This window comes from Sorex fumeus, unplaced genomic scaffold (genome assembly GCF_029834395.1).
Source record: "Sorex fumeus unplaced genomic scaffold, SorFum_2.1 ptg000008l, whole genome shotgun sequence".
Classification (NCBI taxonomy): domain Eukaryota; kingdom Metazoa; phylum Chordata; class Mammalia; order Eulipotyphla; family Soricidae; genus Sorex; species Sorex fumeus.
In genome coordinates, this window is record NW_026606065.1 from 55,280,757 (window position 1) to 55,300,536 (window position 19,780).

At 41.0% G+C, this 19,780-nt stretch overlaps 1 protein-coding gene across 1 annotated transcript in view; it reads right to left on the reverse strand.

Moving 5' to 3' along the window:
- Positions 1 to 19,780, reverse strand: part of PIBF1 (progesterone immunomodulatory binding factor 1) — a 195,526-nt gene that overhangs the window by 69,363 nt on the left and 106,383 nt on the right. Inside the window, exons 13-14 of the mRNA XM_056109817.1 lie at positions 18,722 to 18,812; positions 4,783 to 4,885 (exon numbers count right to left, since the gene is read on the reverse strand). Of these exons, the coding sequence (XP_055965792.1) occupies positions 4,783 to 4,885; positions 18,722 to 18,812 (194 nt within the window). The remainder of the gene's footprint in view (positions 1 to 4,782; positions 4,886 to 18,721; positions 18,813 to 19,780) is intronic.

Sequence of the window (19,780 nt, forward strand, 5' to 3'; positions counted from 1 at the left end):
GCGAGTAGGGCGTTTGCCTTGCACATGGCCAACCCAGGTTCGATTCCTCCGTCACTCTCGGGGAGCCCACAAAGCTACTGAGAGTATCCTGCCATACACCATGGCAGAGCCTGGCAAGGAGTATTCGATATACCAAAAATAGTAACAACAAGTCTCACAATGGAGACATTACCAGTGCCTGCTTGAGCAAAACGATGAACAACATGATGACAGATGACAGTACATATAAAGCTATTTAATTTTATCCTTGGATCTGAAGTCTCTTTCAAATCGATCAGCTTATAGCTTTACCAAAAATTACCTTGATTTCACTAAATGCCACCTATGCACAAAATTCCAGGCAACTAAACCTTGCTATTTGATCACTTCAGATTGTGAGTGTTGTATTTGCTAGGGAACTTTTCGGAAACGAAATGAAATGTGATTCCCAAGTCCTCCTCAAAAACAAAATAAAACAAACAAACAAAATCAATAAACATGTTAGATACTTAGATGTGTTCTAATCACTCCAAAGTCTGATTTTTTTCCAGACTGGTTTAAAAAAATATAATCCAATTATCACGTATTACTTATAAAATATTACAGAAATATGAACAGATTAAAAGTAGAAGGATGGGGGCTGGAGCAATAGCACAGCGGGTAGGTATTTGCCCTGCATGCGGTCGACCTGGGTTTGATTTCCAGAATCCCATATGGTCCCCTGAGCTTCGCCAGGAATAATTCCTGAGTCTATGAGCCAGGAGTAACCCCTGTGCATCCCTGGGTGTGACCCAAAAAAGAAAACGAAAAGTAGAAGGATGGGGTTGGAGAGACAGCATAGGGGTAAGGCACTTGGCTTACATGTATAAGATGCTGGTTCACTCCCCATTCTACCCCCAGCACTGTATGGCATCTCATGAATACTGCCACGAGGACTGAGCACAGAGTCAGGAATAGCTCCCAAGTACCACTGGGTTCTGGCCCCCAGGTCCACTCACCTGCCCCTCAAGAAACAGAAGGACGCAGGTGGGGAGCTGTGTTGTAGGCCCGTGGCTGGGGGTCAGTTGCTGGGGTTGACCAGCTCTGGAATTGCATGAATGGGCTGTTTTCAGTGGCCTAAGTGTCAGAAGTCAGTCATGAATGTGCTCCAGTTTGCGTGGAGTGAACAGGGAAGATTCTGGAAGGAAGAGAAGAGGATCTGACAAGTGAATGCAGAGCCAGAAATACTTAAAGGTTCTCACCACGTGGAGCAGAGTGAAAGTTGGCTGCCAGCAAGGTCCCCACAGACTGGCAGCCACTAGACAGAGGATCAGCAACCTGGGAAAGCAAATCAGTTCCATATACAGCAAGGACAGACTTCAAATGCTGACCGGAAACAAAGTGCTGCTTAAGAAAGCTTTAGCTGGGGCTAGAGTGATGGTGTAGCAGGCAGGGTGTTTGCCTTGCATGTGGATGACCGAGTTCAATCCCCAGCATCCCATATGGTCCCCTGAGCACCATCAGGAGTAATTCCTGAGTGCTGAGCCAGTAGCAAGCCCTGAGCATCGCTGAGTGTGACCCAAAGAGCAAAACAAACAAACAAACAAATAAATATAGATTTTGTGTATAAAAGACAAAGTGATACAATTACTATATTTATCATATATGCCTCTAGGAAGGTAAGAGACGAGGTCTTCATATAAGAAAAACATTAAAGAGGCGAACCAAGGGGAAATGCATTTTATTTGTTATATTCTATTAAAGGAAAATATGATAGAAACAGAGGCACGATAGCCCAGTGGGTAGGGCATTTGCCTTGCACGCACCTGACCTGGCCGATCCTGGTTCGATTCTTTTGCCCCTCTCGGAGAGCCTGGCAAGCTACCGAGAGTATCTCACCTGTACAACAAAGCCTGGCAAGCTACCAGGGCATATTCAATATGCCAAACACAGTAACAAGTCTCACAATGGAGACATTACTGGGCCTGCTGAAGCAAATTGATGAACAATGGGAGGACAGTGCTACAGATAGTGCTACATGATGGAAACATATTAGAATTTGTTAAGCCAGTGTTGACATTAAGATGCTAGTTATAAAATGTACAGCAAAGGACCGGAGAGATAACACAATGGGTAAGGGACTTGCCTGGCATGCACCTGGGTTCGATCTGTGGCATCCCATATGGTCCCACAAGCACTGTCAGGAGCGATTCCTGAGTACAGTAATAATCCCTGAGCCGTCTCAGGTGTGGTCAAAAAAAAAAAAAAAGCTGTTATTTTCTGAATCTTTCAAGCTTCTCAGAATGACAATGACGAACAATGGGGGAATACTTGAATATTTTATATCAACCCCTCCCCCCCTAAAAAAATAACACTAGGAAGAACCCCGGGATGAGACTCAGTGGTAGAGGCCTGGCTTGCATGCAGAGACTGGAAGGCTCAATCCCAGGCGCCAACACACATGGCCAAGTGCAGTGCCCGAAGTGATCCTTGGTACCCTGAGTGCGATCCCCTGTGCTCCACAATGAAGCCACATGAGCAATGCAACCAAGTGTGTGACCGCTGCACACCACAAGGAAAAGCAAGGATGGCAACAACGAAGGGGAAAGGATAGGGAGGGAAAAGGGGAAGAAATATGGTGAATTTCACTGTGTATCCTGAGAGAAAGTAAAGAAGTAAGCAAAGGGGAAGATATTCTGGGTTTGTGTGTCAGAGTATTCAGGACTGTTGTGTCAATTCATCTACAGATTCAAAGCAATCTCAGTCAAAATCACTATCAGACTTGGTTTTTTATTAGGGGCAGAAATGATCACAGAATTCACATGGAAATGTAAAAAAAGACAGAAGAACACAAGAGTACTGAAAATGAACAGAGCTGAAGACTAATATGAAGACATCTAATATGAAGACATTATTATTATTACTTATTTCTGGTTTCTGGGTTACACACCCAGTGGTGCTCAGGGCTGAATCCTGACTTCCCTCTCAGGGATCACTCTTGGAAAATGATCTGAATTATATGTGGTGCTGGGAATTGAACCTGGGTCAGCTGCGTACAAAGCAAAAGCAAGACCCCTACTCGCTGTTCTAGTGCTCTGACGTTATGAAGACATAATAAGGTACAACTATCAAAATGGTGTGGTGCTGACACAAAGAAGGTCACTGGAACCAAACAGAAATAGGCACTTACATATGATGGCACCGAATAATGGTTTTATTTTAAAGGCAAATGATGCTAGAATAATTTGGTTTCAGTATACACACGAATGAATTTCAATGTCTATCTGGCACACTAGACAAAAATTTAAAGGTAGATCGCAGATCTCAAACCATGAATGTCTAGAAGGAAAAAACTTCTGTGACCTTGGGTTAGGCAAAAGTATTCTAGATCTCGCACTGAAAACACAACCCACAGAATGAATAATACGGAGCAAGGGAGCAAGGAACGGCACAGGCAAAGAACTGGAGAACTGGTCTACAGAAATGAGTTTGGAGGAAGTGATGGGGTGGCGAATGGGAGGTGCCCCTGGGAATGTGGTGGAGGGATAGGGTACTCTGGAGTGGGTACTGCGTTGGAATAATGTATGTATGAAGCCACGTGATTCGTGGTACAAATCACAGTATCTCAATACAAATTAAAAAAAAAAATTCAACCCATGAAAGAAAAAGTAATAAATTTTAGTTGATAAGATCTCATGCTCTTTCAACAGTTTTTGGCCCACTTGGTGGTTCGAGTATTTGGGGTTACCTACTCAGGAGACCATGTGGTGCCAGTTGTTCCGGGGACTGAACCCAGATTCTCATACATGTAAAGCAAGCACTCTGTCACTCTACCATTGCGCTGCCTCCCCAGCCAAGAAAGAAGAAGCATCAAAGTCGTAATCACTGTCACTGTGATCCCGTCATTCATCGATTTACTCGAGTGGGAGCCAGTGAAGTCTCCATTCGTCCCAGCCCTGAGATTTTAGCAGCCTCTCGTTATTCGTCCTTCCCAACGCTATCGTATTGGAGGCTCTTTCAGGGTCAGGGGAATGAGGCCCGTTATAGTTACTGTTTTTGGCATACCGAATACGCCACGGGTCGCTCGCTAGGCAAAGTTGTAATAGAAACTCTTCTTACGCCGAAACTCAGGGTAAAAGATACATTAGTGAGCTGACGTTCTTTTTTTTTGGGCCACACCCGCCAGTGCTCAGGTCTCTGTCCTGGCTCAGCTCTCTGGGATCTCCCGGAGGGATCTGGGGACCACACAGCGTGCTGGCAATGGAAGTCGGGATGGATGCATGCAAGGCAAGCGGCCCTCCGTACTATCGCTCTGGTTCTGTGAGCTGACATCTTTGCATTGAAGTGTTTCATTACTTGAATTTCAGATGTCCAGAAAAAATGTAATTAGATACTGATGTAAATAATGAAATGATAAAAAAAGGCAGTGTAAAATGTCTGCATGTTCTTTAAATGACATAAACTCAGGAAAATAAAAGACAAATCATTTAAAAACAGATTTTAGTTAAAAACTTATAAATGCTGCCAAAATTTGCCAAACTTGCTTTGCCAGTTGATATTCCTGGAAATCAAAGCTTTGTCTGTCTAGTCTGCATTTATATTTAGTCTGGACATTTAATCTCTCTTTTGATCTTATTTTTGCTACATGCTGTACATAAGTTGTTTTATATAATGCTTTAACATTTCATTTAAAGCTAATTGTAAAATCATTTTGTACTAGCAAACAACTTATTTTAAAAATGCCCAGAAAGTATACAAAAAGGGATAACCAAGAATTAAATGACCATTGTGATTCTTTACATGCATTTCTGTTAGGTTATTTACCTCTTGTGAAAGCTGTGTAATTTGGTCCTTATGACGCTCCAGGTCTTTTAAAACCGATGAATTCTGCCTCTCTAGCTGAAGCACTCTTCTTGCCAAGTGGACACTACGTGGATGAAGTAAGAAAAAATAATGCTTAAAAGGGGGAATGCTATTGAAAATACTCAAAATGTGTTTATGCGTTTGAAAATTCACTTACCACTTCCACTTCCTAATAATACTTAAGTATTAAGAGAAAACATGTGGAATCAAAGAAAACCTTCAGGTGTCAATAGTGAAAGACTAATATCCCAACAACAAGAAAACATTAAAAGTTTTATAATGTAACAGAGATACATTGATTATTGCAGTAATGGTTTCTAGCCTTTGCTACAGAGTGAAGAATAATTACATTAGATGCTTGCTTGGGAAGACCACAAGATAGCAATTTACAGCTTTTCTTCATTTTCATAAAAAATCACTCATTTACAAACAAATCAGGCAACTGGTTGAGACACTAATAAGCTTGCACTTTAAAAAAGCATTAGGGCTCGCTCAGCCAGCCCACGCTCTCCCTCGAATGTGGATCTCACTTGCTTGCCTCTGTGCTGCCTGGCTTCTCTCCCGAACACATTTCCCTCTCTCTCCTTTCACATCTTCCCCCGTAAGTTGCAATGAAAAAATAAAAACCATCTTGCAAAAAAAAAAAACCCATTAATTTTACCTCAAGCTATAGAATACAGTTTATAATACACAGTATAACTGAAGAGATTTTCTCCTGAGAAATGGAAAGATGCGCGAAAAGCAGAGAATAACTAAAGACTAAGATTTTGTATGAAAGAAATCACTGTAAGCTGACACCTGTGATCATCCCACGGTGGGTATAATCTTTAGTATTTGTTTTGTATTTGTTCTATTTTTCCTTATTTGGGGGCTACCCCTGAGGGCACTTGGGGCTTGCTCCCAGCAGAACTTGGGAGGACCAATGTGGTGACATGAATCTAACCTGGGTTCCTGCATACAGAGCTCACGTGCTAGTCCTTTCAGCCATCTCCCCCACTGTAAATTTCAGTGCTGAAAGTCACTTTAAAAAGGAGATGGTCCAATTCCTTTTATGTGTGTGTGAGCGTGTGTGTGTGTGTGTGTGTGTGTGTGTGTGTGTATGTGTTGCTTAGTTGGGTCACACCCAACAGTGCTTGGGGGCATGCAGTCTGACACTCCTGACTACCAGGAGTCACTGGGACTCACTCGCAGAAGTCCACTGGGTCCATGCAGTGCCAGAGATTGAACTTATGGTTCCTGCATGCAAAACATGTGTTTAAGTCCTTGGGTGTTATCCTCCCAATTTTATTTCTAAAACACAATTTAAAAAAAAAAACAAAACTCAAAACTTTAGGTACGATATCATTCCTCTTAACACTCAAGGGTAAAGGTTATTCTTGAACGCTACTAGAAACACTGATGGGGACTGGGGACTGGTGTAGCAGCCCTGCAACTGTGAAACACGGACTTCAATAGTAAACACTGTGATACCTCAACACAATTTAATTTAAAAAACAAAACCAAACCACTACTGATGTTGAAAAGTTATCTGACTCCAAAGACATGCTCCGCAATTTAAAAAACTTAACATTTTCATGTTCGACTTAAACGATTTTGTAAACTGCATAATCCATGGAATCAAAGAAGAGGATATTTCATAATGTCAAACAGTGAAGCTGTGTGGGTTTTTTTTTTTTTTTTTTTTGCTTTTTGGGTCACACCCGGCGATGCTCAGAGGTTACTCCTGGCTTTGCACTTTGGAATCACTCCTGGCGGTGCTCAAGGAACCATATGGGATGCTGGAAAATGAACCCGGGTCAGCCGTGTGCAAAGCAAATGCCCTACCAGCTGTACTATTGCTCCAACCCCAAGGCGAAACATTTTTGTTCTAAATAAAATTCTCAAACATGGGCAGAGGCAACCCCCCTCACTTTTATCCCATAGCCAAGCACTGCTGGGTGTGGCCCCCAAACAAAACAGAACAATAATATATATAGTTACAGACAGGCTGTTATATAGCACTGTAGCACTGTCCTCCCATTGTTCATGGACTTGCTCGAGTGGGCACCAGTAAGGTCTCACAACAAATTGTGAGACTTGTTGTTACTATTTTCTGGCATACCAAATATGTCATGGGTAGCTTGCCAGGCTTTGCGGTGCAGGCTATTGTGTAATATATAAAATACAAAAACAGTATATATATATATGTGTGTGTATATATATATACATATATATATTCTGGCATATATGTCTATATATTGCAGAGACTATTTTGCTGTATTTTAATTTTTTTTTTGGTGGTAGGTATCAAACTCAGGCCTCAGACATGGAAGACAAATGCTCCAACATTGAGCTGTACCATGGGCTTATCCCACTGGATCTTTCTCTCCTTTTATTCTTGGGCTACCCTGGACTTGTTGGCCAGAGATAGATCCTGATGGTGCTTGGGGGACTATGTGGTGCTGGGGACTGAGTCTAGACTTCCCTCACATAGAGCAAGCACTCTAACTCTCTGATTTGCCCAGTGTAGGTACCCCCATCCCGCCCCTCATTAGGTTAAATGAAATACCTTGGGGTTATCTTCATAGTCTCATTGTCTTATGTCTCATATCTGTTAGGACTAAGTCTTTTATATCCTTTCTGTCCCCCATCACACTTTTTGTTTTGTTTTGCTTTAAGGACACACCTGAGACATTCAGGGTTCCAGGAGTTACTCCTGGCTCTCAGGGATCACACATAATAGGCTTGGGAGACCATATAGGGTGCCAGAGACAGAACCAGCTCTGCTGTGTGCAAGGCTGTACCATCTCTCTGGCTCCCACTGAATTTATCTTTATTTTTTTTAATTTAATTTAATTTTACTTTTTTTTTTGCTTTTTGGGTCACACCTGGCGATGCACAAGGGTTACTCCTGGCTCTGCACTCAGAAATCACCCCTGGCGGTGCTCAGGGGGACCATATGAGATACTGAGAATTGAACCCGGGTTGGCTGCATGCAAGGCAAACGTCCTATCTGCTGTGCTATCTCTCCAGCCCTGAATTTATCTTTAGAGTCTCTGCACATTGTAATTTCTCTCAGCAAACATTATGCTGAAGGTACGGATCATTTATATAATGTTCAGGAGAGAATATAAACATATAACAAGTACATTCCATAGAAACAAGGCTATAGATGTGGTGAAATGGAAGAAAAGGTAGCACTGTAGCACTGTCCTCCCGCTGTTCATCAATTTGCTCGAGTGGGCACCAGTAACGTCTCCATTGTGAGACTTGCTGTTACTGTTTTTGGCATATCGAATATTGCACGGGGAGCTTGCCTGGCAAGCTACCAGGGATACTCTCAGTAGCTTGCTGGGCTCTCTGAGAGGGGCGGAGGAATCAAACCCCAGTCGGCCGTGTGCAAGGCAAATGCCCTACCCGCTGTGCTATCCCTCCAGCTGGAAGAAAAGGTATGCAAGAAAATAATGAGACACAAAGATTACCTATTACTAACACTTTTAAGAGAATGCATCTTAAAAGTCTAAGATAATTTCGGACATCAAGTTTAACAAAATCAAAGATGCTCATTTGGTTGGGATGCTTTTTGTTTTGCATGGGAATGAACTCATGTTCTTCCGCAGACATGACACGGTGTCAGTTACCCATGCAAAATATCACATGACATAAAACCATAAGCTCAAGAAATTTGTGGGATGCTGGAGATTAAGTGCTCCTATGAAGGCTGCCAGTTTCTGCTATGAATTTTACTGATTTCTGGTGAGGGAATTCTGAACAGGTGAATCAACTCATGGAAGAAGGAAGATATCTTATGACATCATGGCACTTCTTCTAAATTTTTTTTGTTTGATAGGTAATTTCCTAGGAACTAGCGCTTACAGGAATGATTCTTACTTAAACACAAACACTTAAAGTGTTTGTGTCAGTACAATGCACAATGATTATGTGGAGGAATTGTGACACAAGTGGTTGATAATGGATCTACCGATCATATTTGGGAGGTGGTAGTGATGACTTCCCAAGTAGTATTCCCAGATCCCAGGACCCACTCTTGGTGATTCTTGGTCAACCGGGTTGGCAATTATTATGGTGGTGCTGAGGATATGGTGCTGGTAGGGCCTTGTGGTGCTGAGGATTGCAGGGGCCATGCCAGCTCTTACCAGAACTTCACCTGATGGTGCTCAGAGGACCACATGGTTCCAGGGATGGAATAAGGGTTGCAAGACGTGTACCTAACAGCTATACTGTATCTGGTCCCTCTATTTCTTACCTATGTAAGAAAATCTGTATCCCAACCTCTACTCTACACCTAGATTATTTATGTTTTTATTTAAAGACATCCAGCAAAACCTACTATTACCTTATCTGAACCAGCCTTATTTTCTATTTCACTCAGTTTTTCCTTGTCTTTTCTTTATTACGTCTGTTGCACTTACTGCCCCATAAACACAGCCTGTATATTACACAGCCTGTATATTCTTTGCACTGTACCTCTGCTGCTCTCCAGTATGAAAAAGGCAGGTTGTGCCACCGCTTGATGTCTAATTTTAAAGTCTTCCCTCATGTTCCACTTCCTCTATTTCAGACCATGCTGGATTTTACAAATGTTCATTCCTCGGAATGACATGGTCTAGCAAAACAGGACAACCATGAAAGGTTTTATATGGTTCCCTCTACTCATTCATGTGTCTCACCCATTACTCCATCATTGAAGTAACTTACATGTCTGTTGTATCTTTCTGTGGAGCAGACACCGAGGGTCACACAAAAGCAAGGCCTATACATTCCGGCTGAGTTACAGCCCTGGCCCTGAGGTAAACCGCACGAGGAAAGGGATTTTATTGTCTTTGTTGTGTACTAACAGAATGAGTTGTTACACTCTTCCTTACTGATTTTAATATGTGAATTTCTTCAATAGAAAACATTACAATCATGTAATGTATTCCAAGATGGTATAACTTCAAAATTAACTACAATTAATGATCAACATCTAAGCACAGAAGTAAAACTGTATAATATTAATGTGGGAGGAAGGCAAATAGTATAGAAATATCTATTTACCTCTTCTGAAAAATCGAACTCGTGAGTCTTATAAGTATGACAGTGCTGTGGTGAAGTGTTCGATGTTACAGGTGAATTCTGCTTAGAAGCCTGGTGGATTCTATTAAAGTGGGTGGGAGTTTAGTTTAACTGAAATTCAAAGCAAGACAAATGAAGAATTGCTCAACTACAGCAGAGTTTATATCTCCTTAACAACAATGAATATACAATGAAAACAAGTCCTTTCCAAGTTCTTTATACACAGTAACTATGGATACAGTTAGGGAAAATGACTCCTGCTAGAGCCTATTTTATTTTTTTTTCCTGCATAGAATAAACTGAATTCCTCAGGAAAGAATTGCTTTTATTAGCTGTCTGTTGGGACACCAAAGTAGGTACAGTACACAATACTTCTTTGTAAATATATTAATTGCTTTCTGATTTTACCTGTAGCAAGATTAAGTCAGACATCAATTAAAAACTAATATAAGAGTTTAGCTTTAGGTCTAAACTTTTAATTAAAACTGTCAATTGCTACCTGGCAAAATTATTCTACCAAGGGATTACCTCTGAACTCTCTCATCACTTCTTGACTTCAAATAAAATGACAGTCTTAGAACTTTTATTTTTGTGCAGTGCTGGGGTTCAAATCCAGGTTTCATGCATGCAAGGCATGTGCTCTAATGCTGAGCCGTATCTCAGCCTTGCAGATCTAAGAATTTTTTTCCCCCTTGGATTTTGGGCACCAGGGGGCTATTCTTGGCTCTGCACTCAGGGGACCCGACATGGCACCAGGGATCGAACTAGTGTCGGCTGTATTGCAAGGCAAGCACCTTAACGTAATCCTGTACCATTTCTCTGGCCTATCTCTCTTTTACTTTGTGGTAGTGCCAGAAAGTAAACCTGGAGTCTCACATGTGCAAGGTACTGAGCCACATCCCTGGAGAAAAAAAATTCTTCTCTTGGATCTGTCAATGGCACTGACAGACAATTTCCTCAACGTGTGCATGGAATTCTATTGCAAGTCCTTTGCTATTGGTACAGTTCTCTCAAAGTTGTATCCGATAAATAAGTTATTGAAATAAATAAGTCAATTTATTTAGTTACTTGCTAATTACTCGATCCGGAGTAATAATTCACATTTTCGACCTTTCTATACCAGTAAGCTAGAGTTTCATCTTTAGATCTCTAGTATGAAATTTAAAAAATGGTTCAAGAAAAAAGGGGGGAACAAGTGGTCAAACAGCTCCAACTTGAGGACCCCGACCCCCCTTGGCCCCCCCAACACACACACACACACACACACACACACACACACACACAGTCCTTGAACAGTCTGTCTACTCAGAGAAGGTTATTTAGGACCGAGAGTGGTTTCATACTTATCACAGTCATACGAGACTTCCTTAGTTTCTTCTATAAGTTTAAACTTGCCACTTGATCATGGATAAAACAAGCAGTAACCTTTGAAAGGACAAGCCCTAAAACCAACCCAAATAAAATCAGCACAATTTTCTTCCAAAGAACAGAGACGTCGACTCACAGAAACACGAATAAAGGAGAGGAAAACAAATTTTCATACGCACAAGCTTGTGGGAGAAACACACATTGCACATTTTCTCTGTTTATCACTTCCTTTATTACGAAGCGCAGTCTACTGTGAAAGCTTCGGGTTCAGGCTCCTCATGAAATGAGACAGAAACTTAAACAAAAGGTCTATGGCAAACAGTAAATCTTGCCATTGGAAAGGTTTGAAAACCTTCAGAAAAGTCTCTCCATTGAGATCTGCCAAAACAAACAGCCACGCACACGAAGACCACGCTAGTGCTGGGCGTTACCCATTAGCGTTGCAGGTTCAAGAGCAGAACCAAAACACGTAACCTGAAAATCTTGTTTGCTATTTTCAAAACAGTCATGACCGAAACAAAAACATTACTTCAGATTTTCAAGTTTAGTCAAGTCAAGAAGAGCCCATTTTATTTTAATCTACTTTAATTGTATAAGCCCTTTTAACTTTACACATGAGCACAACATTCAGTTATTGTTCCTATCTTGATTGAAACTTCTGAGTTATTAACCTTGCTTAATAATTATCATGTGCTTCAGGGGTGTTTTCAGAGTTATGTTTTTCAAACTAGAAAAATTAATTTTGTTACATGTTTATGAAAAACTGGAAATATGGCATATGCCTTAAGAAACTGATTGATATCAGAGAAAGCAGATCTCAAAGCTAGTTTCATGTCCAGAGGGTGTCTTACCAATTCAAGAGATTTCTATCCCCCCCCTCGCCACCTCCATTTCTGTGGTATCTGGAATTGAACCCAGGGTATCAGATGTTGGGGTATGTACTCAATTGCTGAACCATATTCTTGGGCTCCTCATTAAAAAAAACTTAAAAAAATTTTTTTTTCAATGAAAGCAAAAAACTTGTGCCTATAGGTTTAGGAACATGGTTTTTATTTCTCTAAAATCAACAATCAAGGTGTAGTGCTGGAGAGACAGAAAGCTCACCAGGATGAGTTCATGCTTTGCATGCAGGAGGACTAGCTTCACTCCCTGGCACAACACAGACCCTAAGCACTGTCAGCACAATCCCCTAGTGATGAGTTGGACATAGCCCAAAGCACTGCTGGTATGGTCCAACAGAGCCCCCCGTCCCAATGAAATAAAAATAAATGGTGCAGGGATGGGGGGTGGGAGGGATACTGGGACCCGTGGTGGTGGAAAATGGGCACTGGTAGAGGGATGGGTGTTTGATCATTGTACAACTGAAACCCAAGCACAAAAATTTGTAAATCTACAACTGTACCTCATGGTGTTTCACTACTAAAAATTAAAAAAAAATAAATGGAGCAAACAGTGAGACTGGAACACATCAAAAGGAGTAGAAAGAACCAGTGCTGGTGGGGATATGCTCGAAGTGGAATCCTGATCCATTGTTGTGGCAGGAATGTCACTTAATTCAGCCTCTATGGAAACCATATGGAGACTTCTCAAAAAATTAAGGATTAAGCTTTCAGTAAGACCTGGCCATTCCACTTTACTGGGTCATCTTACTGGTCTTTAGCCTAGAGAGTCCCAAAACACTATTTTGGAGAGACATTTGTCCTCTTGTGTTCACTGCAGCGTTATTCACAATAGCCAACCCCAAAGCGGCCACGAACAGATGAAGGACAAAGAAACTGTGGCATATGTCCACAATGGAATACTATTCAGCCAGGAGGGAAGAAAAAAGATGTAACCATGCAACTTGCTGCAACATGGACAGAACTTTGGTGTCCTGCTGAGTGAAGTCAGTCAGAGGGAGGACAAATGCAAAATGATCTCTCTTTTACGTGGAATAGAAAGAAACACAGTCAGACAGCAACAACAGGCCAATGACAACAAGTTGGTCTACAGAACTGAGTCCAGTAAGGGGTTGGGATGGTGGTCAGAAAGGGACCTTCAGACACTGGTGGAGGAACGCTGATACTCTGGGGGTAGATGCAGTGTTGGTACAGTATGTGCCTGAAACTCTATTACTGACCCTGTTACTGGAAATCACTGTGCCACCAGGGCTGTCCCTCAGGACATGTGGTGCTGGAGATGCAACTCGGGGCCCATGGGCAAGCATGTGCTCTACCACGTGGGCTGTGCCACCAACCCCCAAGTTGAGTATTGAAGAGGCATCTGCAGAGAAAAATCAATCACGTGGTCCTCTGCTAAAATTGATGTATTTAGGAAAAAGCAGTATAGCCTCTTGAGACCATCTGTATTCTTCACATGTGAAATTAAAGCAATGGAAACTTAAGGTGGTTCTAGAACAACTCAGTTGGAACATCAAGAGGACTACCTGCATGACAGAGTTTTTCATTTCATAGTAGCCTATGTCCACACGTAAGGCAGTTTCAAGGAAACTTATTTTTTAACTATTACCAAGTATGTTTCTTTCTTACTAAGTCTGACTTGTTTGTTCCGGGACCACATGTGGCACGGTGCTCAGGGGCTACTCCTGGAGGTGTCTTTAAGACCAGGCAGTCCCGGGACTCAGCCCTGGACTCCTGTCTGCAGAGAAGTCAGTCCAGCCATCTAAGCCATTTCCCAATTCCTCTCAATTTGATCTGAAGCCCCATATGCCCAAATAGCCAGATTTAGATATTTAAGGGGAACAGACTACATACCTGGGTTATAAAAATATAGAGCCTGAGAGACAGTTTGAGGTTAAAGCACTGGTCTTGCATACCAGCCCCACAGGTATGGCCCCCAAACAAAAAAGTATGTATATATGATTATTACAGAAAATTAGGAAAATCACTGATAATCTTGCCACCCAAAGATAACCAAGAATTAATATAGCTATATTTGTTCTGGCACAATTATGATATTACTGTATTTAGTTTAGAAGTCTAATTTTTAATAATTCTATCCTCAGTACTTCTATAATTGGATATTCTTCCAAAGGATAATTGTAATTGATAATCCAAAATTTGAATTTTAATCCTTCTTTTTATTTTTAAAATTAATTATTGTAGATTCAGTCATATGTTTACAACAGTGCTAATATTTATGGTCTGGATGTTCAGTTATTACAACTCTACCACCACCAAAGTGCCCAAGACTCTCTACCAATGTCCTTAATGTTGCTTCTAGTCTGTCTCTTTCTGTGCCCACTCTCTTCCCCCTGCTTGGTGACCTCGGTTTTGTGATCCAAAACAGGCCTTTCTAGGGTTGGAGCGACACTAGCATTGTATGCGGCCAACCTGAGTTGGATCCCTGGTATCCCATATGGTCCCATGAGGACGCTAGGAGTGATTCCTGGGCGAAGAACCAGTAATAAATCTTGAGCATGACCGGATGTAGCTCAAAGACAAAACAACAATGACAATATAAAACAACAACAACAACAACAACAACAACAACCCAAAGTAGATTCTTCTGTTTGAGGGCCATATTGCTGACAGTAAACTGGGCAGTCACTGTAAATGTTCGTTGACTGCCTATTTCTACCCCAAATGAATTATTAAGTTAAAATGAAAGGATGGACGTGAAGTTTACCACAGTGTTAGATGCAGTGGGAATGCCCAAATGTTAATTTGTCAAATTAATATTTATTAAAGTTGCACAGCTGATTTTTCTTCAAGCTAGGGGTATTCCCCCCACCTCCCCAACCTCTGACCCCTATTAAAAACTCTAACAGGGACTCTGCAGACTTCAGAACTGCATCGCCTTCCCACAGGGATCTTTTGTGTCACTGGCCAATTTGGTGCATATAGTAGGCACTCAATAAAAATTGTTGAATGAGCAAAGGAATTTATAAATGTCCTTTTGGATATCTAGACTTATTTTCTCATTACTCAGTTTAGATGACCTGAGAAGCACTTCCTCAAAATAACCCTCTGGTTCACCATCAGAAGAATGCCTGGCACCAGCTGGTAGGAGGTATTAATAGCATGCCCATTAGGCACCTGTTCAAGGCACATAGATAGCTTAGTGATAAAATCTTTAGAAATATTTGGACAGTTAAGATTATTCAGACTCTGAATCAGTTGTGGTCCTTAAATCTTCACTCTAAACATAAAGAAGTTAACATCTGTTTTTGGAAATTCTTTAAAAAAATCCTAAGGCAATAGCGATGATTGCCTTCAATTTTAGTGGCTCTTAGCATTGCAGCTAAAGAGCAAATTTACAATGGTAAAATTATTTTCGCCCCTCCCCCCCCGCCCGGAACAAAGATTCTTTTGAAGGATTCAGATGCTAAAATGCAGAGGAGAATATTTTTCCCTTCAAATTTCAATGTTCACTGTTTTAGAGTGTTTGTCACTGGTTAAAAAATCCATACCTACAAAATCATGTTTCTATTCCTCCTAGGTAACTTATTTCCTAAAAACAGAGATACGCTGAAATTTTCTAACCATCCTAGGTAACCCCTAATGATCTTTGGAAGGATCTGGGAAATAAGAGGGGAACTACAACCGATTTTCCAAATAAGATACAAGAATACTTGCACGTTCATCAGACAGAATTAAACATCCATGCTTGTCATCCTTGCGTGTATGTGTGTGGGTGGGAGGGGGTGGATATTTAGGCCACACCTAGTCATACACAGGGGCTATTCCTGGCTCTGTGCTCAAGAGTGGTGCTTGGCAGTGCCTAGCAGGACCCTACCCAGGGTCCGATGAAAGGAAGGAATGTCTGCTACTTTCTCTCTGGCCCTTGTTATTCATTCTTCATCTAAATTTGAAGACATAAATTGAACAACAGAAAGACACAAATTGCAGGGCCAGAGCGATACTCTAGTGGTTAGGGTGCTCGCTTACACAAGTCAACATAGGTTCAGACCTCTGCAATCCTTATGGTCTCCTGAGAACCCCCAAGAGTGATCACTGAGAAGAGTCAGGAGTAAGATTGAGCACCGGTGACCCACAAAACAAACAAGCAGCGAAAGACACACATTATTTTCTTCCTTTCTGGGGGCTGGTTGGTTTTGTTTTCTAGGTATGGTAGTTCGAACCATCTGCAGTGCTGGAGATTGACCTGGGTCAGTCATATGCAAGGCAAGGGCCTTACACCCGTACTGTTCCTCTGGCACAGGAGCCGCACATTCGGATCATTTTATTTTTTATTACTTCTCATAAAATGGACTACATTCGAGTTTATATGCTGGGGGCCACGGTATTCCCAGGGGGCCACAGCATGAAATTAGCAGACTAACTAGTCGGACAAGTAGGCAACAGGAAGGAAACAATGTTCAAAGGGGCCATGGCTGGAAAAAGATCGACAAACACTGGTCTATATATTAAAATTACTTTTGACAGTCATAAAGTCTATTACTTTAAAGTTATAAAAAATTTTTTTAAATTAAATCACCGTGACATAAAAAGTGGTTCATGATTAGATTTCAGTCATACAGTGTTCCGACAACCAATGCTCCACCAGTGTACATTTCCCCAGGTTCTCTCCCATCACCTGCCTATGGCACATTTACACAATGGAATACTATGCAGCTATTAGGAAAAATCAAGTCATGAACTATGCCTACAAATGGGTGGTCATGGAGAAATAAGTGCGTTAAGTGAAATAAGTGAAATGAGTGAAATAAGTCAGAAGGAGAGGGACAGATACAGAACAACTTTAAAGTTTTTATAGCAGTATTCAAGTTAAGTTAGCTTTTCTTAGTAACACCTCCGCCCCTCTCGGAGAGCCTGGCAAGCTACCAAGAGTATCCTGTCCGCATGGCAAAGCCTGGCAAGCTACCTGTGACATATTGGATATGCCAAAAATAGTAACAACAAGTCTCACAATGGAGACGTTACTGGTGCCCGCTTGAGCAAACAGATGAACAAAGAGAGGACAGTGCTACAGTGCAGTGCTACCTCTTTTGTTAAAGCAATTCACATAAAAGGAAAAGATAAAAACCCTGCTTTGAATCTTTAAGCATCTATATGAAGAAACAGTTCTACTAGTTATATTACATGGTGGGAGGAGATTTACTAAGGAACTTTAGTTGAGAGGAGGGGGTGGGCATTCAGGAAGGAGCAGGGGATTAACAATCGATTTTCAGTTAGCCCATGGACAGGGAGAAAAGCAGCAATCCTGCCCCAGTGATGGAGCTCCACGATTTAGGCTCTTCAAGCCTGTGTTTGCCCTTGAACATGTGTCTCATTTGCTTGTCTCTGTGTCTCTTTGCCTTTCCACTCCGGAGAAGCTCATGTCCTCTCTTGAACATGTACTTCACGTCTTTCTCTCCCCTCACATCTAAGTAGAAATAAAAAATATTCTGCTGGTCTGTCTATTAGAGGAATGGAGAAAATAACTGCACACAGGCTGAGAAAATGACTTCTTTCATTTTGGAAAGAGGCAAATGAAGTCTGGAGCAGGGGCCCACATAGAGGGGTTTCCAAGTCAACACAAAGATTTCAGATTTGATATAGTTGGGAATGGAGCAGTGAGGACATCTTACAAAACTGGGTGGATTTAGAGGAGAGAAGAAATGAGTTGGGTAAAAGATAATAGGGGGGTGGGAGGGATACTGGGATCCGTGGTGGTGGGAAATGGGCACCGGTGGAGGGATGGGTATTTGATCATTATATAATTGAAACCCAGGCACAAAAATGTGTAAGTCTGCAACTGTACCTCATGCTGTCTCACTAATAAAAATTAAAAAAAAAAATAAACAAAGGATAGGAAAAAAAACATACTGGCTAGAGGAACTCAAAAGCCAAATAATATAGGCATAATTTTCCCACAATGCTTTAAGCAGTATCTCATAAGACAAATGGCATATCTTGGGGCAAGACAGATAGCACAGTGGGTAAGGTAAGGTGCTTGTCTTGCACACAGCTGCCCCGGGTCCGATCCCCAGCATCCTCTATGGTCAGGCAGAAGAACTTCCTGAGGGCAGCATCAGGAATAAACCCTGAACACCGCCAGGTGTGGCCCAAATCCCCTAACCCAACCCCCTGCAAAAATCTTCCTATAATTTTCCTGGTCTTCGCACAGTCCTTTTACATTCACCCAAAATAAATACTCATTTATCTCTCTCTCTCTCTCTCTCTCTCTCTCTCTCTCTCTCTCTCTCTCTCATGTAGACAGGTCAATTAAGAAAAAGGATAATAGAGTACAATGAATTAATTTTAACCAGAAAACTTTTGGCACTAAATCATCTGTAATTTACCTAAAGTTAATATGGTGTCATTATCACTGAATTTCATCTAGAAAAATTCTAATAAATACCTCTACTCTACTGACCATTAGATTCAATGAAAAATACATGAAACAATAATAACTGCGGGCAATTTACTCTATACATGCTAAACATAACTCTGTCACTTAACTCAGCACGTTATCAAAGTGTTATTACATTTAGCTTGAGTACATAAGTAAAATAAATATATACTGATTTTACCTTTGTTTTAGTCGTCTTTTGGCTGTTGTGGGAACATTAGCACCGTAGCCATAGGAAAAGAGAATCCTTTCTGCTTCATCTTCATTTTCAACTGGAAAATATTAAGTATAATGATGTCAAATAACACTTTTTTTAAAGAGCATGGTATAAATTGAAAAAAAAATGGTCATAATAATGAATTGGTGGCCATAAGAATATTAAGAAGATCTAATGTATAATCTCAAACAGCCATGTGTAACCAGATGCGAGTTTTTTTAAAAAGTATATGCATGCTTGGCTGGAGCAATAGCACAGCGGTAGGGCGTTTGCCTTGCGTGCAGCCAGCCCGGCCGAGCCAGGTTCGATTCCTCCGCCCCTCTTGGAGAGCCTGGCAAGCTACCGGGAGTATTCAATATGCCAAACACAGTAACAAGTGTCACAATGGAGACGTTACTGGGCCCGCTCGAGCAAATGGATGAACAATGTGAGGACAGTGACAGTGATAGTGATGCATGCTTAGATTGTTTCCATTAACTGTTTTAAAGGTGTAAGGGACTGCATCATATAATATGTTAAATTTTCTTGTAAAGAATATAATATAGGAGCTGCTATTCTGAATGATTAAAAAGATTATTTTATGAAATGGAAATTATACAATTATGAAAAAGTAATGATAGCATCAATTTCACTGCTTCTATTCTTGATATAAGAAATAACTTTTTAATTATGAAAGATACTCATTATTTTTTTATCAGGAGAACAACTTTGTCTTGTAATAATGAAATTATGCAGTTAAGTGGGCTACTCTGTGAAAAAAATGTCCAATCTCAGGAATGAACTCTGGGGCTGAGAATGTGGCTTACAAGTAGAATACACAGTTAGAAAGCCCCAAGATGATTTACTTTTTAAATTCTGCTTTTGAATAGCATTCTCCAAAAATTATTTAGCTAAAAGATTAACAATTTGTGGGTAAAAAAGTTTTTAACAAGCTAATTGATTGAAGCTGCTAGTAAAACAAATTCAAACAAAGGTCACACAGTGGTGGAGGAAAGGTCACTTTGGTCACAGGACTGGTGTTCA